This window comes from Pseudonaja textilis, chromosome 5 (assembly GCF_049901715.1).
Source record: "Pseudonaja textilis isolate UNSWEBS1 chromosome 5, rPseTex1.2, whole genome shotgun sequence".
Classification (NCBI taxonomy): Eukaryota; Metazoa; Chordata; class Lepidosauria; order Squamata; family Elapidae; genus Pseudonaja; species Pseudonaja textilis.
In genome coordinates, this window is record NC_141994.1 from 65,869,353 (window position 1) to 65,890,493 (window position 21,141).

Consider the following 21,141-nt stretch of genomic DNA (forward strand, 5'->3'; position numbering starts at 1 on the left):
GCCCCAATGGGATGGCGTTTTGCATCGCGGCGGCAGCAGTAGCGGGCGCCTCGGCGGCAGGCGGAGGCGGGTCGGCAGCCGAAGCCGGGTTAGTCTGAGGGGGCTGCGTGTTTCCGGAGGACGTGGCGAACGGGCTCCTGAGGCGGCTCCGGCTCCTTCTCTTCGGTTCTTTATCCGGCTGGCGCGGCGGCTCTTACCGGCATCATGATTTCCCTCACGGATACGCAGAGTGGGTGAATTGGGGAGGGAAGGGTTGTGGGTGGGGGGAGCGGAGGCCAAATATTGCTGCTTCTGTAGTAATGATTGTTGGCATTATCCTCTCCGCTTGCATCCTCCTTCCTAGCTTTTTATCCTTGTCGTTCTGTTCCACGAACCCCTCATTGCTCTCCCACCGGTGATTGTTAATATTAATCATATTAGCATTGCTTGGAATGGGTGAGCCTCCCTCAAACCCGCCCAAGAAACACCCCGTCTGGAAGGTTCCCCTTTCTTTACCTAATATAAATAAATATAATAAACATAAGTATAAAATAACCTAAAGTTAATGGCTAAAGGCAGCAGCGGGAAAAGCTGCATGGATGCGACCGGGCAATTAATTCAGCAAGAGTTGAATTAATTGGGCTTCAGGGTGGCTTTTTGTTTTTTGTTTTGTTTTTTGTTTAAATATCTAAACATTATTTGCTACTTTTGCAATTGTTATTTTGGGGTAGAAGACTTTTTCACCACCTCACGAAATATGATTCCTGCCACTGTCCCTGTATACCTTTGTCCTGATATTTTAAAAAGCGGAGGTAGTACTGCCTTTTATATGGGAAAAAAAATGTATATTTTATATGAGCATCAGACATGCTCTAATTACAGAGTTCCTCCACCCTGGGGGGCTCTCCTGCTGTGTTGGATTTTAACAGGTGGATATAGGATGTGAAGCCCAAGTTCACTTGACAGTCAGTGGATTAAAGAAGGAAAGCTCGCATAAAATCATCCAAGCTGAACTATCTGGAATATTAGAATTATTATTTTTAGATAGAACATGTTCTCTTGCCATATGTTAGTTCAAAATAATCTGCGATGTACTTAAGTTTCATTGTTTGCCCGCAGACATTTTATTACCCAACTGTGTAACAATATAAGTGCTAGTGAGTGTAGGGCTTGCTCTGTTTTTATACTCTAATCAAGGAGCTACTAAAATGAAAGCCACACCCTTACCAGCCCCCTGGCAGGGTAAGCTACTGGGTATATCACAGCAGATCCCACACTCACTAGCACTCCTGTTACATAGTTGGGTAATGAAAAGTATGTAACCCAAACTCTGATCACCAAGGACTCCATTGTTCAACCCTGAACGAAATATATTCTCTTCTGTTGAAAAATAATCTGAACATCAGTGTTGGAATATTTGGAATTTTTTTTTGTATAATTCAAAAGTTGAATGGTATGCAGCCTTGTTTTAAAATCACTTAAAATGTTTGCATTTAGTTTTCTGAAGGTTAGCAGAGGAGGGATGCAAAATTGTTTGGCTAGGTGTAAAGGAAGCAATTTCTCACCTCTGCCAACCAGTTATTTTGCCCATGTGAAATAACTTCTCACCTGTGGCTACTTAATTGAAATGTTTAAATACAGAACTACATTAAGGCACAGGCTATCATTTATTGCACATTTAAGTATTTGGTGTTATGGAGATTTTAATGAGAAGAATGGGTTTCTACTTCCACAAATGTCTAAACATAAAAGAGAACTGGACCAGTATGTGGCAGACTGAGTGATCAATGGCTAGTTACCATAAACTACATCTAAAAGATAAGGAGGGTTCCATAAAAACTTGTGAGAAGCAGCAATAAAATAGTTATCTCACACCTGTTCTTTTTGTGAGTGCTCCAGGAATGCTTACGCTGACGTGTGGAATTCTGTTGGCTATATTTGAGAAAATGCTCACAGAATTTATACTTTTATGATAAGCAGCCCTTTTCGTGTAGTATATGATATACCTCAGTTGGATAAATTAGTGCTGCTATGGTTAAGTTGTATAAAATAAAATGATTTCATTGTTACTCATAAAAGTTGCACAAGAAAATGTTTAGCATGTTTGCACAAGTAACGTAAATGTGAATATTATGCAATGTCATGGAACATAAAGAAGCAAATTCATAATTGTGAGAATCAATTTAGTGCCAAATGTATTACAACTTTTAAAGCAAAACTTTTAAAAAATTATAGAGATCTGTTACATGCTGGGAATCTTTAAGCTGTTTATTTTAATCTATGTTGAAGGCATCATTTTCTATATTGCAATGTCTTGCCCCATAGTTAGTCTTCTTTGGAGCTCCATCCTCTGTCCCCATGGAGCAGTTAATTCTAGGTACTGAAGCAACTTTGCTGCTCACTCCCTTCTCTTTTACTATTGGGTTGATGTCAGAAATCTGATACCTCTTTATGTCCTCAATTTGAATCTGTCAAAAACTGCTGCTTGGTCTAAGTTACCACTTAAATCATAAATATCTTTTATTTCTCTGTTGATATGCAGAAATTTTCCAGAGTTGTTATGGAACAGTCCAGTTTCTGTTGTCCAAAAGTATTCTTGGATATATGTAGCTTAAATTTATTTTATTGAAACAATAACTTGTATATTTGTTGAAAAATTAGCAGTTCCCAAACTTCATAATCAAGTTTGAAGTTCACAAAGAAGAGAAAATGAGTCTGGCTGCATTTCTTTACCAAATACTGAAATAAAGCTTCCTTTCCTTAGCAGCCTGCTCAGTTTCTATACAGGTTGCAAAAGAGTGGTAAATTGCTTTGTTCTTCTTCCAACTGTTTCTTCTCTCATTTGCCTGTATGTACTTGCCTATTAAACATTTCCTGGTCATCGTATTCTTAAAAATAAAATTGTTGTACCTTCATTATAACAGTTTTCTCAGCTTAAGGCTGCTGAAAAATTAAAATAATTTATAAATACTGTGAGGTCCTTAGTGCTGAATTTGGCTGTTTTCTTGCAGATGTCCCATTACCCAATTAGTTAACAGGATCAGTGCTAGAAGGGAGTAGGGTTTTTTCTCTATTTATGTACTAGTGGTTTGCCCTGTCAATGTTGGTGCGAGTGTTTTTGGTGGTTCCTTTATTATGTTATTGTTTACTGTTAGTTTGTCTTAAGTTGGTAGTTCCTTGACTGGGTTTTGTTTATTGCTTCCTTAAGCTACAAATTTTTAAATGTTTCAAGAAGGAATACAAAGTTTATTTTACTTTGTACTGTTAATACATCAATAAATTAATACATCATGGTTATTTTAATTATAAGGTGTTTAGATAATGAATTGCAATGCTAAAATAGGTGGACCAGATCCATATTGAAATCAAAATACATTTTTAAAGAAGAGATTTAATATTAAGAATAAAACTGATGTTTCAGTTTATTTGATAAAAAAACTAATTTCTGTTTTATGCGTTTAGTTAATCATGGGTCTATTCTGTTTTTTGAAAATAGTCTTCATGGAAGAAATATAAGTAGATTATTTTAAAAAGTCTCTAAACTGTGAGTGGATAAATGATTGCATCTTCATAATGTGCAGTTATGGACATTATCCTATGGCCAACAATTATGTTGGACCTTTGCAAAATATTTGAAAGAAATATTCTCAAAGATGCATTAGTGCAAAATGAAGTTCACCTTTTTAATGCACTAGTGTCTTTGCAGGGCTTACATGGCTGCTTGGAACAGTGATAGCCGGCTCTATGATACATCTCCAGTTGTCTGTGCATGCACAGAAAAGGCGTCTGCTAAGATTATTGGAGAAGTGAATTGGCAGGGATGGCATTGTTTATAAATGCAATAAGTAATTTAAGGGAGAATGTGTTAATTGAATTTAATACTTCTTCATGAATTCTGCTTTGAATGGGAATTCTGGATCTCAGCACCACAAAGTGTCGGGAGTTTATGTTAGACAATTAACAAATGTTTTAGAAACCTTGTAGGTAAGCCTATTGTGGGATTCAACTCCACCTCCAAAAAAGAGAAAAGGACAGTTGTGATGGCAAATGTGGTAGCTGAATCTATAGATCAGCACTGTATCAAAGACTGGCTATTTCTAGAGACAAAAGTAGCAGTAATCAAAACAAAAATATTTTTATAGTAGAAGTCCCTTCAGAATAGCATGTTTTAACTCAAAAGAGGGCAAGTGTCAATTGGGTTTTTTTTTTTAAATGGAGCCAGTTTAAAAATGTCCTTGGCTAATGTTATAACTGTGTGTAAGGTTTTTAATGGTTATTTTATTTTATTTTTCTTTTGTTGCTAACACTGAGTAATTAATACTCCTCTTCTTTTTTGTCTTACAGAAATTGGGATGGGCCTTACAGGTTTTGGAGTATTTTTTCTTTTCTTTGGAATGATCCTATTTTTCGACAAAGCACTTTTAGCTATTGGAAACGTAAGTACTTTTGCATGAATAACATTTGCACGGAATAATAGGATTCTGAGAGTTATTATGTTTAACACAGACAATTCATGTAATTCCCCTGTGGCCAAATTCACACAACGGTCTAGACAGAAATGAGATTGGGTAGCTTGAGGTTCAGGAAGTTGTAGAAACTCCTACATAGAGAAGCCAGATCATTGTTGTTGTTTTAAACATTTAGCCGTGTCTGACTCTTGACAGCTTGACAGGCAAGTGCTGTCTATGCTACCCTGTCAAGCGCAGTTTTTTTTTCAATTGTTGGATGTTCAACTTTGTATCAGATTTGATGTTATCAAGCCAGCGTGTTCTTTGCTTGCCCCTTCTTCTTGTTCCAGAAAGCATTCCTAGCATCATTGCCTTCTGCAATGAATTTGAATGCATGGCCAGAATAAATCAGATGTAGTCTTATAATTTTAGCTTCTAATGATGTATCTGGCTTTCTACGATTTAACAATTAATGATTTCTCTGTTAATTACACTGTTTCTCCATGGTATACCCAATAATTTACAATTCAAAGGCATCAATTCTGTCCTAAGTATGAAAAATGGCCATAAGTCACTTTTTCCAGTACTGTTGTAACTTCAAATGGTCAGTAAACAAATGGTTGTAAGTCAAGGGCTACCTGTACTTGTTTGGTTACCATCTGTTAGTTGAACAGGAATTGTGTTTTGCCAATATACGGTTAGATGCGTTGTATTAATCTAGACTTCTGTTTGGGGGAGGAGATCAAACTGAACATTAAAATACAGCAGTGCGACAAATGTCATCCAGTGAGATATTCATTACTTAAATTATACACTTATTGCTAGTTGTGTATAAACATTATTCTGGAGATGAAAAATTCTATTTTTACAATGGTAAGTTTTGCACATCCCTATTTATTATCCTATTTAATCCTTAGCAACATAGACATGAGAATCAGCTGGCTGACTTTGAGCCAGTCCCTCTCTCTCAGCCCAAACCACCTTGCAGGGTGGTGGAGAAAATAGGAAAAAGAAGGAGTATTAACGTATGTTCATCGCCTTGGGTTATTTATAAACGTAATAAAGGTGGGAGAAAAATAAAGGTTCCTTTCTAATCTATCTTGTTAGTAATAACCCTAAGTGTTTAGACTGTAAATTATTTATCTTCCTTCGCAAACAGTTCTGTTTTTTTATTGTTCCAACATTATAAAAGATACCTTTAAAATATTCCTGTTTCCTCCAATAGCAAATTGTTGCTATAGATGTTTGGAGAACATTTATATTGAATCTGAATATTTTCTCTCTGAATATTTCCAAGGTGGGAACCTATATTCAAATCTGTTTGTTTTCATTTTTGCAGGTTTTATTTGTGGCTGGCCTGGCTTTCGTAATTGGTTTAGAAAGAACTTTCAGATTCTTTTTCCAGAAACACAAAGTGAAAGCCACAGGTTTTTTCTTGGGTGGTGTATTTATAGTTCTTATTGGCTGGCCTCTGATAGGAATGGTCTTTGAAATTTATGGTTTCTTCCTCTTATTCAGGTAAGGTCTTCTTGCAAATTTTTACTTTTATTTAATTATATATCAAACTAGCTTGACACCATGCTTTGCTATGAAACTATGTAGTCGGGCTTAGTTTTGGGGGAGGAAAATGAGTGGGTGGGAATTCTGCCTCTGCCTACCAGCATCCATCGGTATTAATCTGGCTAGCGTCCTGTCAGTGTATGAGAGAGTTGAGGGCTGTTTGGAAAGTGAAACAGTATTTGCTGTGTGAACAAGAAAGAGACAGCAAGGAGCCTTGGTGTGTCTTAACTGTTCTGTACTAAAGCTGGTTGCTGCTGTGAAATTGAAACTCCTGTCCTCTGCTGGTGTTTTGCATTTGCAACAGATTTCTTTTCAGGTGGGAAGGGGCAGTAGAACTCCTTAGCATCAGAGCATGTTAATAATAATACAGGAAATACTAATGTTCTGATGGTCATTTCAAAAAATCCTTTGTTAGTGAGCACCTAGAAGCCAAGAGAAACATAGGTGCCAAATTTCAAGTTTGTAGGCTTTACAGTTCTGGAGATTTTGTGATGATGCGTGAGTGGTATTTCACTTTTATACTGTATATATAGATGTGTTAACCTCCCATCTCCTTCACAGGGAGGCCATTTAATTTTGATTCCAAATATGTTTTTGGTTCGCTGTGATTGAGAAATTACCAAATTCTGCTGAGGAGTTTATAGACAGTCATAGATGAAGAATAGTGGTTGAAATTTCATTTAGAAAATTATTTAGCTACTGGTGATTATGAAACTTCTAAGACAAGAAAAAGAAAAATTAGAAATGTGGAAAAGCACAAGCTTTTTGCTAGTGATCATTTCTAGTACAAAATTGCATTTTATGGGGGGTAACAGGTTGTTGCTGTCCTATTGCACTGTTGGCAATATGTGCAAGAAAGAAAAAATACAGGTAGCCCTCAAGCTATGACCACAATTGATACCAAAAATTTATGTTGCTAAGTAAAACATTTCAAGTGAATTTTTCCCCATTTTATGACTTTTCTTGCCACTGTTGTTAAGTGAATCATTGCATATGTTAAGTTAATAACAGGTTAATACCACTCACGCACCATCACAAAATCTCCAGAACTGTAAAGCCTGGCTTCCCCATTGACTTTGCTTGTCAGAAGGTTGCAAAGGGGGATGATATGACCCCAGGGACACTGCAACCGTCATAAATACGAACCGGTTGCTAAGCATCTGAATTTTCATCATGTGACCATGGGAATGCTACAACAGTCGGAAAGGTGCAAAATGGTCATAATTCACTTTTTTCAGTGCCGTAACTTTGAGTGGTCACTAAATTAATTGTTGTAATTCAAAGACTACCTGTAAGTAGTGCCCTACACTGCTGGCTTGTGAACTCTGGCACACATGAATGCAGTTTACTACCAAAAAGAAAATTTGCATAGGAATAATTATTCATTTATTAGACTTACAGACTGCCTCCACCTGTATAACTGGGTGGCTTTGCAAGAATAAACCCAATAAAAATACATAATATGTTGTCCAAAAGAGGGCCTGGAGAAAATCAACATTTAATGAAACAATCGAAGCATCCCATAAGGGGCTTACTACCCATTGTAACCCAGGTGTGGAATGGAGCCAGGTTTTTTTTCAATTAACCCACTAGCTATTGATTGCTTTTATCTCACATAACATTCTGAGGCAGAGGTGGGCAACTATGGCCCCTTTATGACTTGTGGACTTCAACTCCCAAAATTCCTGAGCTAGCATGGCTTGCTCAGGAATTCTGGGAGTTGAAGTCCATAATTCATAAAAGGGCCATAGTTGCCCACCCTTGTTCTGAGGCATATCATTCTTTGGCTTATGGGAAAGACATATGCTTAAAGGCATTTTGTTGTGAAGTGGTATCTTAATCCCAGTTTGTTTTTATAATATATTACCTTAATTGTAGTTGAGGGTATCACCTTGATGCAAGGTAGGAACTGGCTAATAGCCATGAGCCCTCCAGAGTTACAAAATGCTTGTAGTGGCATCTCATCTGTTCCTGGGCTGATTTTCTCTCATGTTCGTGTACAGACATACCCACACACCCTCACGGAAAGTATCCAGCATACAGATTTTCAAGGCCAAAACAGATGGAGGAAAGGGGAGCATTTCCCAACTGCCTGTGCAATGATTGATTTTTTTTTCTTTCTACAGCACCAGTATATTATTAGGAATCATTTTTAATTGCTCATTTCAATAACAACCCTCTTCTAAAATTCCATTTCATTCCTTGAAATTTTTGTGCCGAAAAGTGGTTTTCCTTGTAAGGTGGAAATGGAGAGAATTTGCGTTTAGCAATAGCACTTAGACTTATATACCACTCCACAGGGCTTTACATCCCTCTCTAAGCATTTTACAGAGTCAGCCTATGGCCCCCAACAATCTGGGTTCTCATTTTACCCACCTCGGAAAGATGGAAGGCTGAGTCAACCTTGACCCTAGTGAGCATCGGACGCCCAACAGTCGGAAGAATTAGCCTTCAGTACTGTATTCTAACCATTGCGCCACTATGGCTCACTGGTGGGTTTAGGTACTTACAGCAGTACTAATAGAAGTAGATTTCCCTGCCATCTGGGATCCTCTTAAATGCGCGACACTGTGATGTCAAGGAAGACACCAGTGGAACTCCAATTATAAGGGGTTGTTTCTTTCCAATTTTTGAGACCAAGCATTATAGCCTGTTATGGTATGCAAGGTCCCTTTCCCCTCTTAGTACTTAACCAACCCATTGTTTTATGTCTCTAAATTTGCATTTAAAAACCATGTGTGGATCCCTGGAATAATAGTATTCATACAACTATGATGTCTTAATAAACTATTTAAGAAGTCTCCTCCCCAAAGCTGTAATCATCAGTGGCCTCTTAGCAGGTACCTGCACCTCATGTAGTGCTCCTGTCCCTATTGTTTAAATGTTTCTGTTACCCAGTGAGCAGCAAGGCAGTTAGGAAGCGTGTAAGTCTATACATGCAGTCTCACTTTTTGACCACAGTAAGAGCCAGCAACTTTGTTGCTAAGCACTGCACTGTGACCTCATGTGATGGCACCGACTTATGGCATCAGTTCCTGTTGCAGTCATTAAGTGACTCACTATAGGACGATGTCGCATGACCACAGACTTGTGACTTCCTGCCAGCTTCCCTATTTGCTTGTTGGATGCCAGCTGTGAAAGTCGCAGTGGTGATCACATGGCCACATGACAACCATTGTAAATGGGCACTGGTTGCTAAGCATCCAGATTGCAGTCATGTGATCATAGGGACGCTGCAGTGTCCACAACTGGACATCTCTCATTGCCATTGCAAGTTTGAATGGTCACTGAAGGAATAGTAAGCAAGGACTACCTGTATCACTAACTACTTGAAATATGTAAAGAATTAAAGATGGGCATACTCTTCATTCTGAAAGGGGAAAATATATATGAAAGATGATATATTTCTTCATACAAAAAATAAGCAGTTTTAAAAATCTTAGAAATGTGTAAAGGGAGCCTATTTGGAAAAGTCTTCTAATCTGTAATGTATTTTTTTCTTCCAAGGGGCTTTTTCCCTGTGGTGATTGGTTTTATTAGAAGAGTGCCAGTTCTCGGGTATCTGTTGAATTTACCTGGTATAAGCTCAGTAAGTATTAAATAATTTCACATAATACATAGCAAGTTCTGTTTTCCTTCTGTTTCTTGGATTCCATTTAAAGAACTTGGACCAGCATGTACAGAGATGTGCATTTAAAATATGGGTCACCAGGTAACAATGATAACAGGATTCAAAATTAACTCTGTGTCAGCATAGACCGTCTTCTCTATCCTTATATTTATTCTCCAGATTTTTTAGACATCACCTCCCCATGTTTCAGGTCAGAAGAGACATAATTTTAGTCTGAGGGTTTTTTTTTCTCTATTTGAATTTGAACTAGGACAGTTTTCTTACAATCACTCAAAGGAGGTTGGTTAGTTACTTTGCAGCTTATCCAGCAAATTGAGTTTAAAGTTAAAAGCTGGTTTGGCATAGAAATGGACTGATCCTTCAGTTGCAAGAATACATTGTAGATATGCATAAATTGTCATGTCATACATAAAGCCCCCATCAGATTTGCTCAGGTCCCTTTGTCAGTATAAATCACAGATTTGTGAAAAACTATCTCTCTCAAAAATTTATGAATTTTTACATTTTTCCCCATTGATGTCAGTGATTCATGTAATCTTCCTGGCATACAAAGGAAGTCTGAATGAACAAATAACACAAAAATCTAGAATGGGCCAATACTTTTTGACAGAACTGTGGGTACCATTTAAAAAGCATGCTATAAAAACATTAATTTTCCCCAAAACTTTACAAATAGGTACTACACCTCATTTAGTGGCTGCATTCTGTTGCAGTGACTTGTTTGTTAAATGAAAAGGTCGCTAAGTGAACATGTGACCGGGGGTACAAAAATCCCTGGTTGCTGCTTCAGATAAAGTTCTCTCTTGTCTTGTGCCTGACATTTTTGCTGCCCCCTTGCAGAGTAGAGAGAGATTGCTTAAACTGTCTCTTCTTGAGCTGCTTTTTCTCACAACACTTCCCTAAAATGTGTTAACCTCAACTTAACAGACTCCTCTCGGTGACCTTAATTAATTGATTAGAACCCCCCCATCCTTTGCAGTACAGCTTGAAACTGACTAGACCTTTAATCAGTTTTTCACACTGAAGGTTTTTGTTGTCAGGTGCCCCAAATTTGGAGGCTATTGGTCAGCAATTGAATTTTTGGCCACCATGTATTACTGCCATAAGTGGTGGAGTGGCCTAGAGGAGGTGCTCTCGCCTCACAATCAGAAGGCTGTGGGTTGGATCCTAGGTAGAGGCAGATATTTATCTCTGGGCACAATGAGAGTGAATCTGCTGAATAAAATTCCGTATTGGTGACAGGAAGGACATCTGGCCAGTAAGCACCCAGCTCCATTCAGTTTCCCAGACTCCACCTCACAAGGGCTTATGGGGTCATTAAAAGGAGATGATGGTGTATTACTGCCATCTTCGCAACTGATCACTAAATGAGGACTATCTATAATGATTTTCCAATTCCAGTTCAAGGTGACAACCTAACATTCTCTAAAATCATTGGGGCCTATGAATGAGAAGAACGGGTAGGAGAGAGCAAGAGGGAGATTTTTTTTCTTTAAGGCTACTAAGTGTTCATTTTCCTTGAAATGGGCTTGCAGTGTCTTTGTTAGGTGCATTAATTATCCTCCCCTCCCCCCCAAAAAATGGGGAACATTTAGTGGGTGCTTGAGAACAATCTTCAGAATGCCCTGCCTGCATGTATGAAGGCTTTCAGAAAAGGTTTCACTCTAGAAAAATTGTTTCAGGCAGCTGAGAAAACAATCGAGTAACAGGAAAGGCTTATCCACGTGCCATTTTATTTTGAGCATTCTTTTTTCCTATTTTGTGTACCAAGTCTGTCGGGAGCAGTAAATTAAACCAAGCAAATGGTTTATTGTTCATGGCTCATTAAAAGGAGACAGTTCAACTATCACCTCAGCTCACCTGTTTCCTTTGCTAGCATCTCACACCCTAATTTGGGTATAATGGTTTCTGGAGATATAGAATAAGGATGGTCAATCTTCCCAGCTAAAATATGCTCCACACCCCTTGTCAGATAATAGCAAGTTGACATTGTCATATATTGCTTGAGGCGAAATCCAACCGCAGGGGGAGATTTCCGAAGGGAATATGGGCATCTGGAAAGCTTCACCAGGTGTATTCAAGACTGCCTGTTGCCCGTGTCCATCTTTACAATGGTCAATGCTCATTAAATAACATGGCACTGTCCTTGTGGCTTTTGACACATTTCTTTGCAGCCGTGATTATTCTCTTATCTCTCTAATTTCGCATTTCTGAACATGTCTAATATTAAGCATGTGGTGGCTGGCTTTTGTTCAAGGCAGTTCAGATGCATTATAAATTGAGAATTCTAAATAGGATACAGATAGAACACACACACACACACACACACACACACACAGATATATATATATATATATATATATATATATATATATATATATATATATATATATATATATATATATATAATGTTTCAGGATGTAGCTGCAATGACACTTAGTCTAGGAGAAGCATGCTGCCCTTTTCTCAGCCTGACAGCATGCCATGCCAAAGACTGGCACATTTTGCTTTATTGCTACAGGAGCCTCTGAGCCCCACGTTGTGCCCCTAATTTCCAAGGCATCAGTATGTCTAATGGATTAAAAAAATTAGCTGGGTTTTCTTCTTACACTAAATCTATTTAAATAATTCTGTTCATAATTTGGTTTGACATCTTGCTTATTGCTTTTCTGTATCAGTACCATTTATAAACTGGACTTTATGGAGTTAAATCCTTTTGGAAAAGTTAATTGTTGATGTTTTCTTCAAAGCCTGCGTAGGTTCAGGAGACAATTCCCAGTAATGGTTAGTTGAAAATATCATCTTCAGTCTATTAATGCATGAATGGCTGATTATTTTTCAAAATAATATTCTTTTCTCCCCCTTTTGGGTTATTGAGCTAAATAGTTTTTATACTTGCATTATTTCTCATTTATTTAATTTTTTTTTCATTCTGTTGCATCTTCATGTTGCTCTGTGTTAACATAAAAACATACCATGCCTAAATGCGGTTGTAATGCAAACGGGTCTTACTTTGTGTAAACTACATAAGACCTTGGTTAGTATTGTTTCAGTAAGATTATACTACACCCAGTCACTCACTTAAAGTGCAAGTGTTGAAGTAGCATCAGTGTGTTCCATTCTTAATGAATGTATTAAATTACAATTTCTTTTCCCTTCCCCAATTCCACCTTCCCTTCTGTCTCCTTTGCCCACAGCTTGTAGATAAAGCTGGAGAAAGCAACAACATGGTATAATGATTGATAAAGGTCCTGAAGACTGGTTCTAAATTTATATTATTTATAAAACCTTCATGAAGATCGGTCAGTCCAACGCAACGATTTTGTTGTATACAAAAGCAACGTTTGTAATGGTCTTTGAAGTAAGTTTCCAATTTACACCATAGTATACAGTAAACCTATTTAATATATATATATATATACATATATATATAAAGAAAACCAGAAGCAAATTTGCAACTTAAGACTTGGCATTGGCATACCAGGAATGCTGTGAACTCAACTGGCGGAAAAGTCACGGAATGTTAGAACTCTTCAAGACTTCTTCATATTTTGGGAGTACAAGCTAAATGCAGCAAACTCTCCATGGAATTAACAGTGCCTGTCATTTTTACCTCCTTACGTCGGAAGGTGTAATAGAGTGATCATGGGTCAGTTGATAAGGCGTGGCCCTTACCTCTTCCTGCCTGCCAAATTTCCTACTTCCTCCCCATTTTTGGAAGGAAAAAATAATTTCTCCTGACTGTTTCTTCTGTTTGAAAGCAAGACAGCTTCCTTACGAATTCTCATTTTTAACAGTAGCAGAAGACTTCATCACATGGTTCAGCTGTATAAATCTCTCTGTAAATAGATGCTGAAATAAATCTTTGTAGGAAAATGTTTCAAGCCAAATGTAAATTTTCATTACCTACATCTTTTACCTTTGGAATATGCAAAAAAAAATCATATTTTGTACGGAACCGTACAAAACTGTGTTCAACCATTCCTGGGTTTGTTAGATGTTTGGCAGGGAATGGGGAAACCAATTTTACACTACTTTCTACTAGTTCTCTTTATCCCAATTACCAGTAAATGTTGGAAGCAAGAAGTAACCTTTTTCTCATTGAATAAACTGTATGCACATAATATGTAGCTTCTAAAGTGAGTTTGCTTTGCTTCATGGTGTTCACACAGTTTATGAAACAGAAGTTGCCTAGCTAGCAAATTTGCGCAAGGGCATTTCAATCCCAAATCATGTTTCTAATTTGGTTATTGGTAGCCAGCATATAAAGTCCTAACACATGGAGAATTATGTTTTGTTTACTGGTAATATATGAGATCCTGGAGCTAGATTTGAAGCACTGAGCTTAAGCGTCCCATTCTTATTCTGAGGGAGTATGTTACGAAGCTAACTTATTGTGTAAATAACTTTTTCTAACTATCAAACAAATCAGTCGGTTTGCTGGGAAGTCTTGGGAATTCATATTGGTAGCCTTGATCAAGTGGCACATTAATTTGTTATACTTTGACTATTAGAAACAACCCCTATTGCTCCAAATGGCAAGATTCAGAACTTTTATGGACATTTGAACTGGTAAAAGAGGAAATGTGAATGACTTACGCAACAGGAAAATCACGTTGTTCCTTTCTCGGACCCTTCTTACAGTGACTCTTGATCATAAATGTGTCCTTTTGTTGAAGCAAGCATGTTAATGCAAAGCTATTGATTTGTTTAAATCTGAATGGTTCAAACAGCCAGACAAATACCATCGCTTTTGAGTGAATGAACACAAGTTACTAATACCCAAGGATGGGAGCTATTTTGTCGTTCAAAAGTGCACTAAGTGATTTCTTAAAAGGACTTTTTGATGAGACGAGTCAATTTTGTACAGCCGTGAAAATCATTTTTGAATTGGCGCTTCAAGGGACAGTTCTCCATCAGCTTCCCCATTGTAGAGGAGTTAACAAAAATGTACATTCCGTTAGGGATCATTCTGATCCCAAAATAGAACACTTCAATTATGAAACAAATGGGCCTTGCGTTCTGATATAGTCTGATACAAAATGGGCCTACTATGATGTTGGACTGCTTCCAAAAACACTCAGAACATCCTGTTCCAGAGTTGCAGTATTAGATGATGGAACAATTGACAGGCCCCTGTTCCATTTCTTTGATTTCATCTTGGGAGACGTATCCCTTAAAAAGGATGTTTCCCCTCCCCCGCTCTAAACCAGAGTTCCCCAACCTTTCTGGCTTTGTGGACCGACCCTGCGGGGTGGAGGGGATGGTTCCATATGAGCAGAAGGCAAGCGCATGGCCATGCATAGCTCCGTTTGCATGAGTGGCAGGCAAGCACACCTGCCACTTGTACAAATGGAACATGTGTGCCCACGCTTCCCATGGCTCACCTATGTGAGGAGGCGCCCACCTACGCATTCGCCCACCACTTCCACAGACCAGTTCTGAAGGGCTCAAGACCCGATAGTGGGGCCTGGCCCAAGGATTGGGGAATCCTGCTCTAGGTGGTGGTTTTCTGTCTTAAAATAGATATCACTGATCTAATTGTACCTACAACACTGGTAACATGGGGTATTGTTTTTTATTGCACACTCTGCCTCTAATTATTTTAAATAGAATCCTGTTGAGTTGAGCAGGCCATGCTCAAAACTTAAACCTTAAATATCTTTGCTATGTATGCTCTAGTTCTTATTTGATATTTTGGCTGTAGAAAAGAATTTTTAATTGACTCTCATATTTTAAACCATTTCAGTTGTAGTTTGTGGGCTGGGAGAGATGCTTAAGATTTGGAGCAATGCACATGTCCTTCTTAGAGCTATGAATTTGGGTTTCTTCAGATGTTTTGCAATCTCAGGACTCTTTCCAGAAGGATCAGGCTGCCAGATTATCTTCCTTATATTTTACAATGAGCCTCATTTGAGTATTAAGTCTCCAACAACACACTACCAAGTAAGAAGGATTCCTAACGCAAAAGAAATAAAAATCTTCCCATTTTTGTTCCTTTTCCATGTTGTGAAGGTAGCGGAGAAAAAAAATCCTTCTGGTCATTTTGGGGCATAATCTCCTCAAAACATTATCAGACCCCATCACTTAATTCATCATACCCATCTGACATTCTGGTTAAGTCATAATTTACTTAAATGTAGGTGAGACTTTGGTTAAATAAAAAGCATAGTGTCATGGTGCTGTAGAAAATAAAGCGAAGACAATTTGCTTCTTACGCTGTCCACTTCGGATGGCATCCTTTCACTTTTCTAAGATTCACATTAAAATTCAAAACACTTTTTAAAAAATTCAAGAGTAGTTTTTAAGTCAGCAGAGTGCAATCTAATACCACTGCTGTTCTGTTATCTTGACCCTCCTATAAAACCCTCTAGAGTTGCTTAAGAACCAGTGGAAGGTTGCAAGTGATAGTATATTTCACTTTCACTGCTCTTTCACATACACACAAAGGATCCAGAGAATTTGATTTGATTTAAACTAGTTTGCTGTGTTGTGTGGTTTAAACATGCTATTACATTTACGTCCAGGGAGCAAAATATAATCCTTGCAACTTCTAAGATTCTATCCCTTAACAGTTAACAAAATTTAGTTTTTACAGAATTGGCATTGCGATAGATGACTGAACGATTCTTTAACCTTAAGGCTGTCTTTATGTTTGTATACTTGGGAATCATTGTGCTTGCACTACATTGAGGCTCATTTCCAAGGGTAAACATACCTAGAACTGAGCCTTGTATGTTGTAATCATTTGCAGAGATAATATCTTCTGTAACAAATAAGATCTCCCCATTTAAGTGTAATTCTTGATTGCTTGAAAAATCACATAAGGATCTTGTTTTGGAGACTATATTGTAAATATACTTGTCATACCTTGAATAAATGGGTACTTTTTCTATGTACTAATTGCTAATCGTGTCATTACCTGGCTATTAAAAATGCAGTATTTTCCCCACTTATCTGGGAAAAGAGATTCTGTTCAGCTATATATACCAGTGGTACCTCGGTACTCATCATTAATTGGTTCTGGGAGGCACAATGAGTACCAAAAACAATGAGTACCAAAAACAATGAGTATCAAACAACCCCATAAGTATTTCCCCATAAGGAATAGTGTAGTCACAAGGCAGCTGATGCCAACAAGTTCTAGTGTCAACTCGTAAAACATTCCTAGGCCTGTTCCATTTGCAATAAATGGGGGGGTGTCTGAAGGAGCAGTACAGCAGTTTAAAACCAGAAGTACATTCCATGCTTATCTTTAAAAGATTGTAGCTAGGCTACCGGATCTTCTGCCCACGAAAATCCTTCATTGGAAAACATGATTGATGACACCCAGCTCATGAATGAACGTACTTCATTGGAGAATCGTGATTTATGATACATGGGGGGGGGGGCGGAACAGTCACAGGTGACTGTAAATTACATATGCCAGAGTTGACTTCATTTAGGTTAAATCTTTTGAATTCTTTTGGAGCTTGGCCCGAGGCTCATGATTTAATTAGGGCAATTGCTGGAACCCTGATACCTAGCTTGTGTTTCGAGTACCAAACAAACCGAGTACCAAGATACCCCTGTAGGTTTACAAGAGAGCCTTCTTTATATAAAGAAGAGTTTCCTTCTTTATAATGAGGTAGGAAGGTGATGGACAAGAACGGAGAAATCTGGGGTCTAGTTTTGCCTAACTGACTTTAGGTCAGTCCCTTCTCTCAACCCCTAAGTAAGACAAAGAATGGTGGTTGTGCCCGGAGACCAGGAAATATTGGGTTAAAATAAAGAACTGGCTGCAAGAGATCACCAAGCATCAAATTGAACTCAACCGGAGTTCTTTTAATTAGGTATAATTACAGGCCAATACTCTAAAAAAGATTAAATATATTATATTACATATTTTGACAACAGCCAGAATAGCTTTTGTGCAATTATGGAAAGGAGCTAACACTCCTTCAGAAGAATTAGTCATACAAAAAATATTGGAATGGACTAGAAATGAAAGACAAGGAAAATTCTGAATATTATCTAATATGGGATAAATGGTATGAGTGGTTAAAAAATAGGTATAAAGATTAGGAAGAATGGATTATTGTTATAAAGCAAGAGACCTTAAGTGATACAAATCTAAATGTGTATATAAAAATAGGTATTCAGATTAGGAAGAATGGATTATTTAAAAGATTCTTAAAGTAGATGTGTAATAATAAGATATATAAGGTATGTGTATTTGTCGATGCCAAAACACTGTTACAAATATAAATGTGATTTGTATTTGTGAAAAGTGCAATAGAAACAAAAGGGTTTTTTTTTTAAAAAAAAAAAAAAGACAAAGAAAAGCCACTTCCAAAAATGTTGTCTAGAAAACTTCATGGACTTGCTCTGTAGTTACCAGGAGTCAGGACTGATTGTAAAACAAAACAAAACAAAAAACAGCAATTTGTTAAAACAAAATAAAACAACACAGTGGGTGTCTCTAGATGCTATGTCAACCTAAGCTAGAATCCTTATTCATCAGAATCTGAGCATCTTTCCATTTGTGTGAACCATAGAAAGGGCTTCCTAGGACCAGCACCTTAACATGAGTAGGATGGAACATTTAGCCTGTCCTTTAGTGTTTTAACGACATTGGCTACCTTACACCTTAACAAAATACAAATTAGTGTCCTTGATTCCTTTTTTCTGTAGGGGGGAAGGAATGATGTTGATTAAAGAAGTTGTGAGGTTCTCTTTTCCCACAGCTAGATGTTAAAGTTCTGATCCAGACTGAATTTGTCATGAATGGAGGGAGGCAAACTCACAAGATAGTTGTGCGGGTGAAGTATGAATTTCACATCTACTTGGCCACAGAATTACATGATTCACTTTGCTTGCGAAAACTAAATTACCCACCATTAAGATCTCTCACCGTTACAATGAACCAATTCCTAAACAATTTGGATCTCCCAAGATTGCAGAAAGTAGCTTAGACCAGGGATTTCCAAGCTTGGCAACTTGAAAACTTGTGGACTTCAAGTTTCAGAATTCATGCTGACTGCAGAATTCTGGGAGCTGAAGACCACAAGTCTTAAAAGTTGCCAAGGTTGGAGATCCCTGGCTTAAACCATTGTCAAAAACTCAACCTTCACTCCTGAATCCAAGCAGAGTCATGAAAAGCTGTATCAGAGGTCTCCGAACTTGGCAACTCTAAGACTTGTAGACTTTAACTCCCAATATTCCTCAGCCAACATAGCTGGCTGAGGAATTCTAGGAGTTGAAGTCTGCAAGTCTTAAAGTTGCCAAGGTTGGGTACCCCTGAGCTATAAAGTATTTCCAAAGTCCTTAAATGCCTGTTAGGGGCTATTTCCTTTATAAAGTTGTTGGATCTCCAGTTGTGTCACTGCCCCAAATGAGCACAGAGGGCCAAAATCCATTCATTAACCTACACTACTCACTGCTTTATGACTTCATAATTTTTTTCTTCCCCATTAATTATGTAGCAGTTTTGGAAGGAGTCCAAAATTTTTTGAGGCTACTTAAACAGCATTAAGATTCCAGATGCGCAATTTCGCTTTAAACCTAGGGATTAGAAGGATGCTAACGTGTCTCTTGCCTTATCCATTAACCAATTCCCTTCCCAATTGTCTCCTCTTTCCTTTTGCCTCTTGATTGTCGCACAGGCAAAGTTGTGTTTGGAGCGTGGTGTGTTAAAAATCCAGAGAGATAACAAGTTGTGCGTTTGCTTACATTGCCCTACTCTCAAAACCATAAACCTGCGTAGCACAGTATCTGACCCACTGTGCCCATTCAGAGTCAATCCTGCAGGGATTTCCTTTTTAAAAAATGCTTCAGAATGTTGTAAAGAAAATAAATTGTAGACAGAGCACATACAAGAATGGAAAAGGAGGGTATAGATGGAATTAAACGTAGGATTTTAACTGAGTTGCTTTTTCCTCACGGAAGGAAGTGGTTTTCAGATTACCCGTCTGGAGCAGCAAAAGAAAACAATGGATGTAAGCAATGATTGCAAGAATTATCTGCAGTAAATAGTCCTTCAAATTAAAAAAAAAAACTCAACTTCAGATGATTTATTCATTATATCCCCCTGCAGTAATAATTTATGCTGCAAGTAGAACTGAATAGATTTCAAGAAACAGCTTTGGAATGGATGCAGCTTGCTCGGTAAGGGCCTATGAAGTGTTTACGGCCTGAAATATGAGTGCTAAGTATCACTGTAATTTCAAACATTGTAACTATCCCAGTTTCAAAAATATACATTTGTTACTGTAGGTTGCCAAAATTTATTTATTTATTTGCTAAATTTATCTGCCATCCATCTCAGCATGGGGCTACAATGAGTGGCTTACAGCAATCAGAAAAAATATAAACGTGGTTTGTTTGATGCTGACTTGACATCTTGTTATTATCCTACCAATGGAAACCAATATATGAAAAGTCACAAGTGAAAGCGATCCTAGTAAACCACTATGTTTTACAAGTCAAATATTTTCTCTCTAAGTCCTTTACAGTTGAAGACTCTCTGCATTTGGATATATCTTTAATGATAACAGCTTTGTTACAGATGTATTAAAAAACACACACAAAATATCTCAACCAGACATTTAATTTATGAATCTTGATTTATGGTTTAGCCCAGTGCATCAATCAATGCAGTAGTGCTTTAGTCAGTAAACTGAGATTAAATAATCACTTAGTGGAATATACAAACCCAGCCAGCTTAATACATCTTTCCTGGCCTTTAAAGGCCATCTATATACATCACAAATAATATTTACTTGATTTATATAGCCATCCACCTTAGGCAGCATAATCCTGGGTGGCCCCCAAACAATAAAAAACTTAAAATTCAATACACTTTATAGTTATACATGACTGGCCAAGCCAAGATTTACAATAGTTTAGCTGCAGAATCTGAGTTCACAAAACACAATGAAACATAAGCACAACACTATTCATAATGGCGTGGTATACAAGAGTCCTCTCCTTGGATTCAAGGTCTGTATGAAAGTGACTGGGTTTATTTTCTTCTGGATTTTGACTGATTTTCCACTATGGTCTACAGAAGGGTCTCCCAATTGGCAACTTAAAGACTTGTGGACCTCAACACCCAGAATTCCTCAAGCCAGCTTTGAGATTCTCTAGAGCAGTGATAATGAATCTTTTTGTTGTGTGCCAAAAACGTGCGCCAGCACCCACAATGCAATGCACACACACACACTGTGTATGCACGTGCAACACTCCCGCCCCAACCCCTTACTTGCAGTGCACATACGCATGCCTCCCAGCTGATGTTCTGCCCATTTGAGGCCGTTTTTGCCCTCCCAAAGGCTCAAGGGAAGCCGCTGGAGCCCTGAGAGGCTGAAGACGGGCCTGTTTCGGCACATCCGGTATTTCCAGAAGGCCCGTTTTTCGGCCTCCCGAGGCTACAGAGGCTTCCCTTGAGCCTTTGGGAGGGCAAAAACAGCCTCAAACGGGCTGAAAATCAGCTGGGAGGTGCGTGCATGCACAATGCAGGTTAAGTTTGGCTGGGACTCGTGT

The 21,141-nt window shown here is 38.0% G+C and overlaps 1 protein-coding gene across 1 annotated transcript; it reads left to right on the forward strand.

The window, feature by feature from the left end:
- Positions 1-31: 31 nt before the first annotated feature.
- Positions 32-14,065, forward strand: GOLT1B (golgi transport 1B). The gene is made up of 5 exons (XM_026711929.2): positions 32-229; positions 4,324-4,415; positions 5,767-5,945; positions 9,495-9,576; positions 12,816-14,065. The coding sequence occupies exons 1-5, from the start codon at positions 205-207 to the stop codon at positions 12,852-12,854; spliced, it is 417 nt and encodes a 138-aa protein (XP_026567714.1). The 5' UTR covers positions 32-204; the 3' UTR covers positions 12,855-14,065.
- Positions 14,066-21,141: the final 7,076 nt, after the last annotated feature.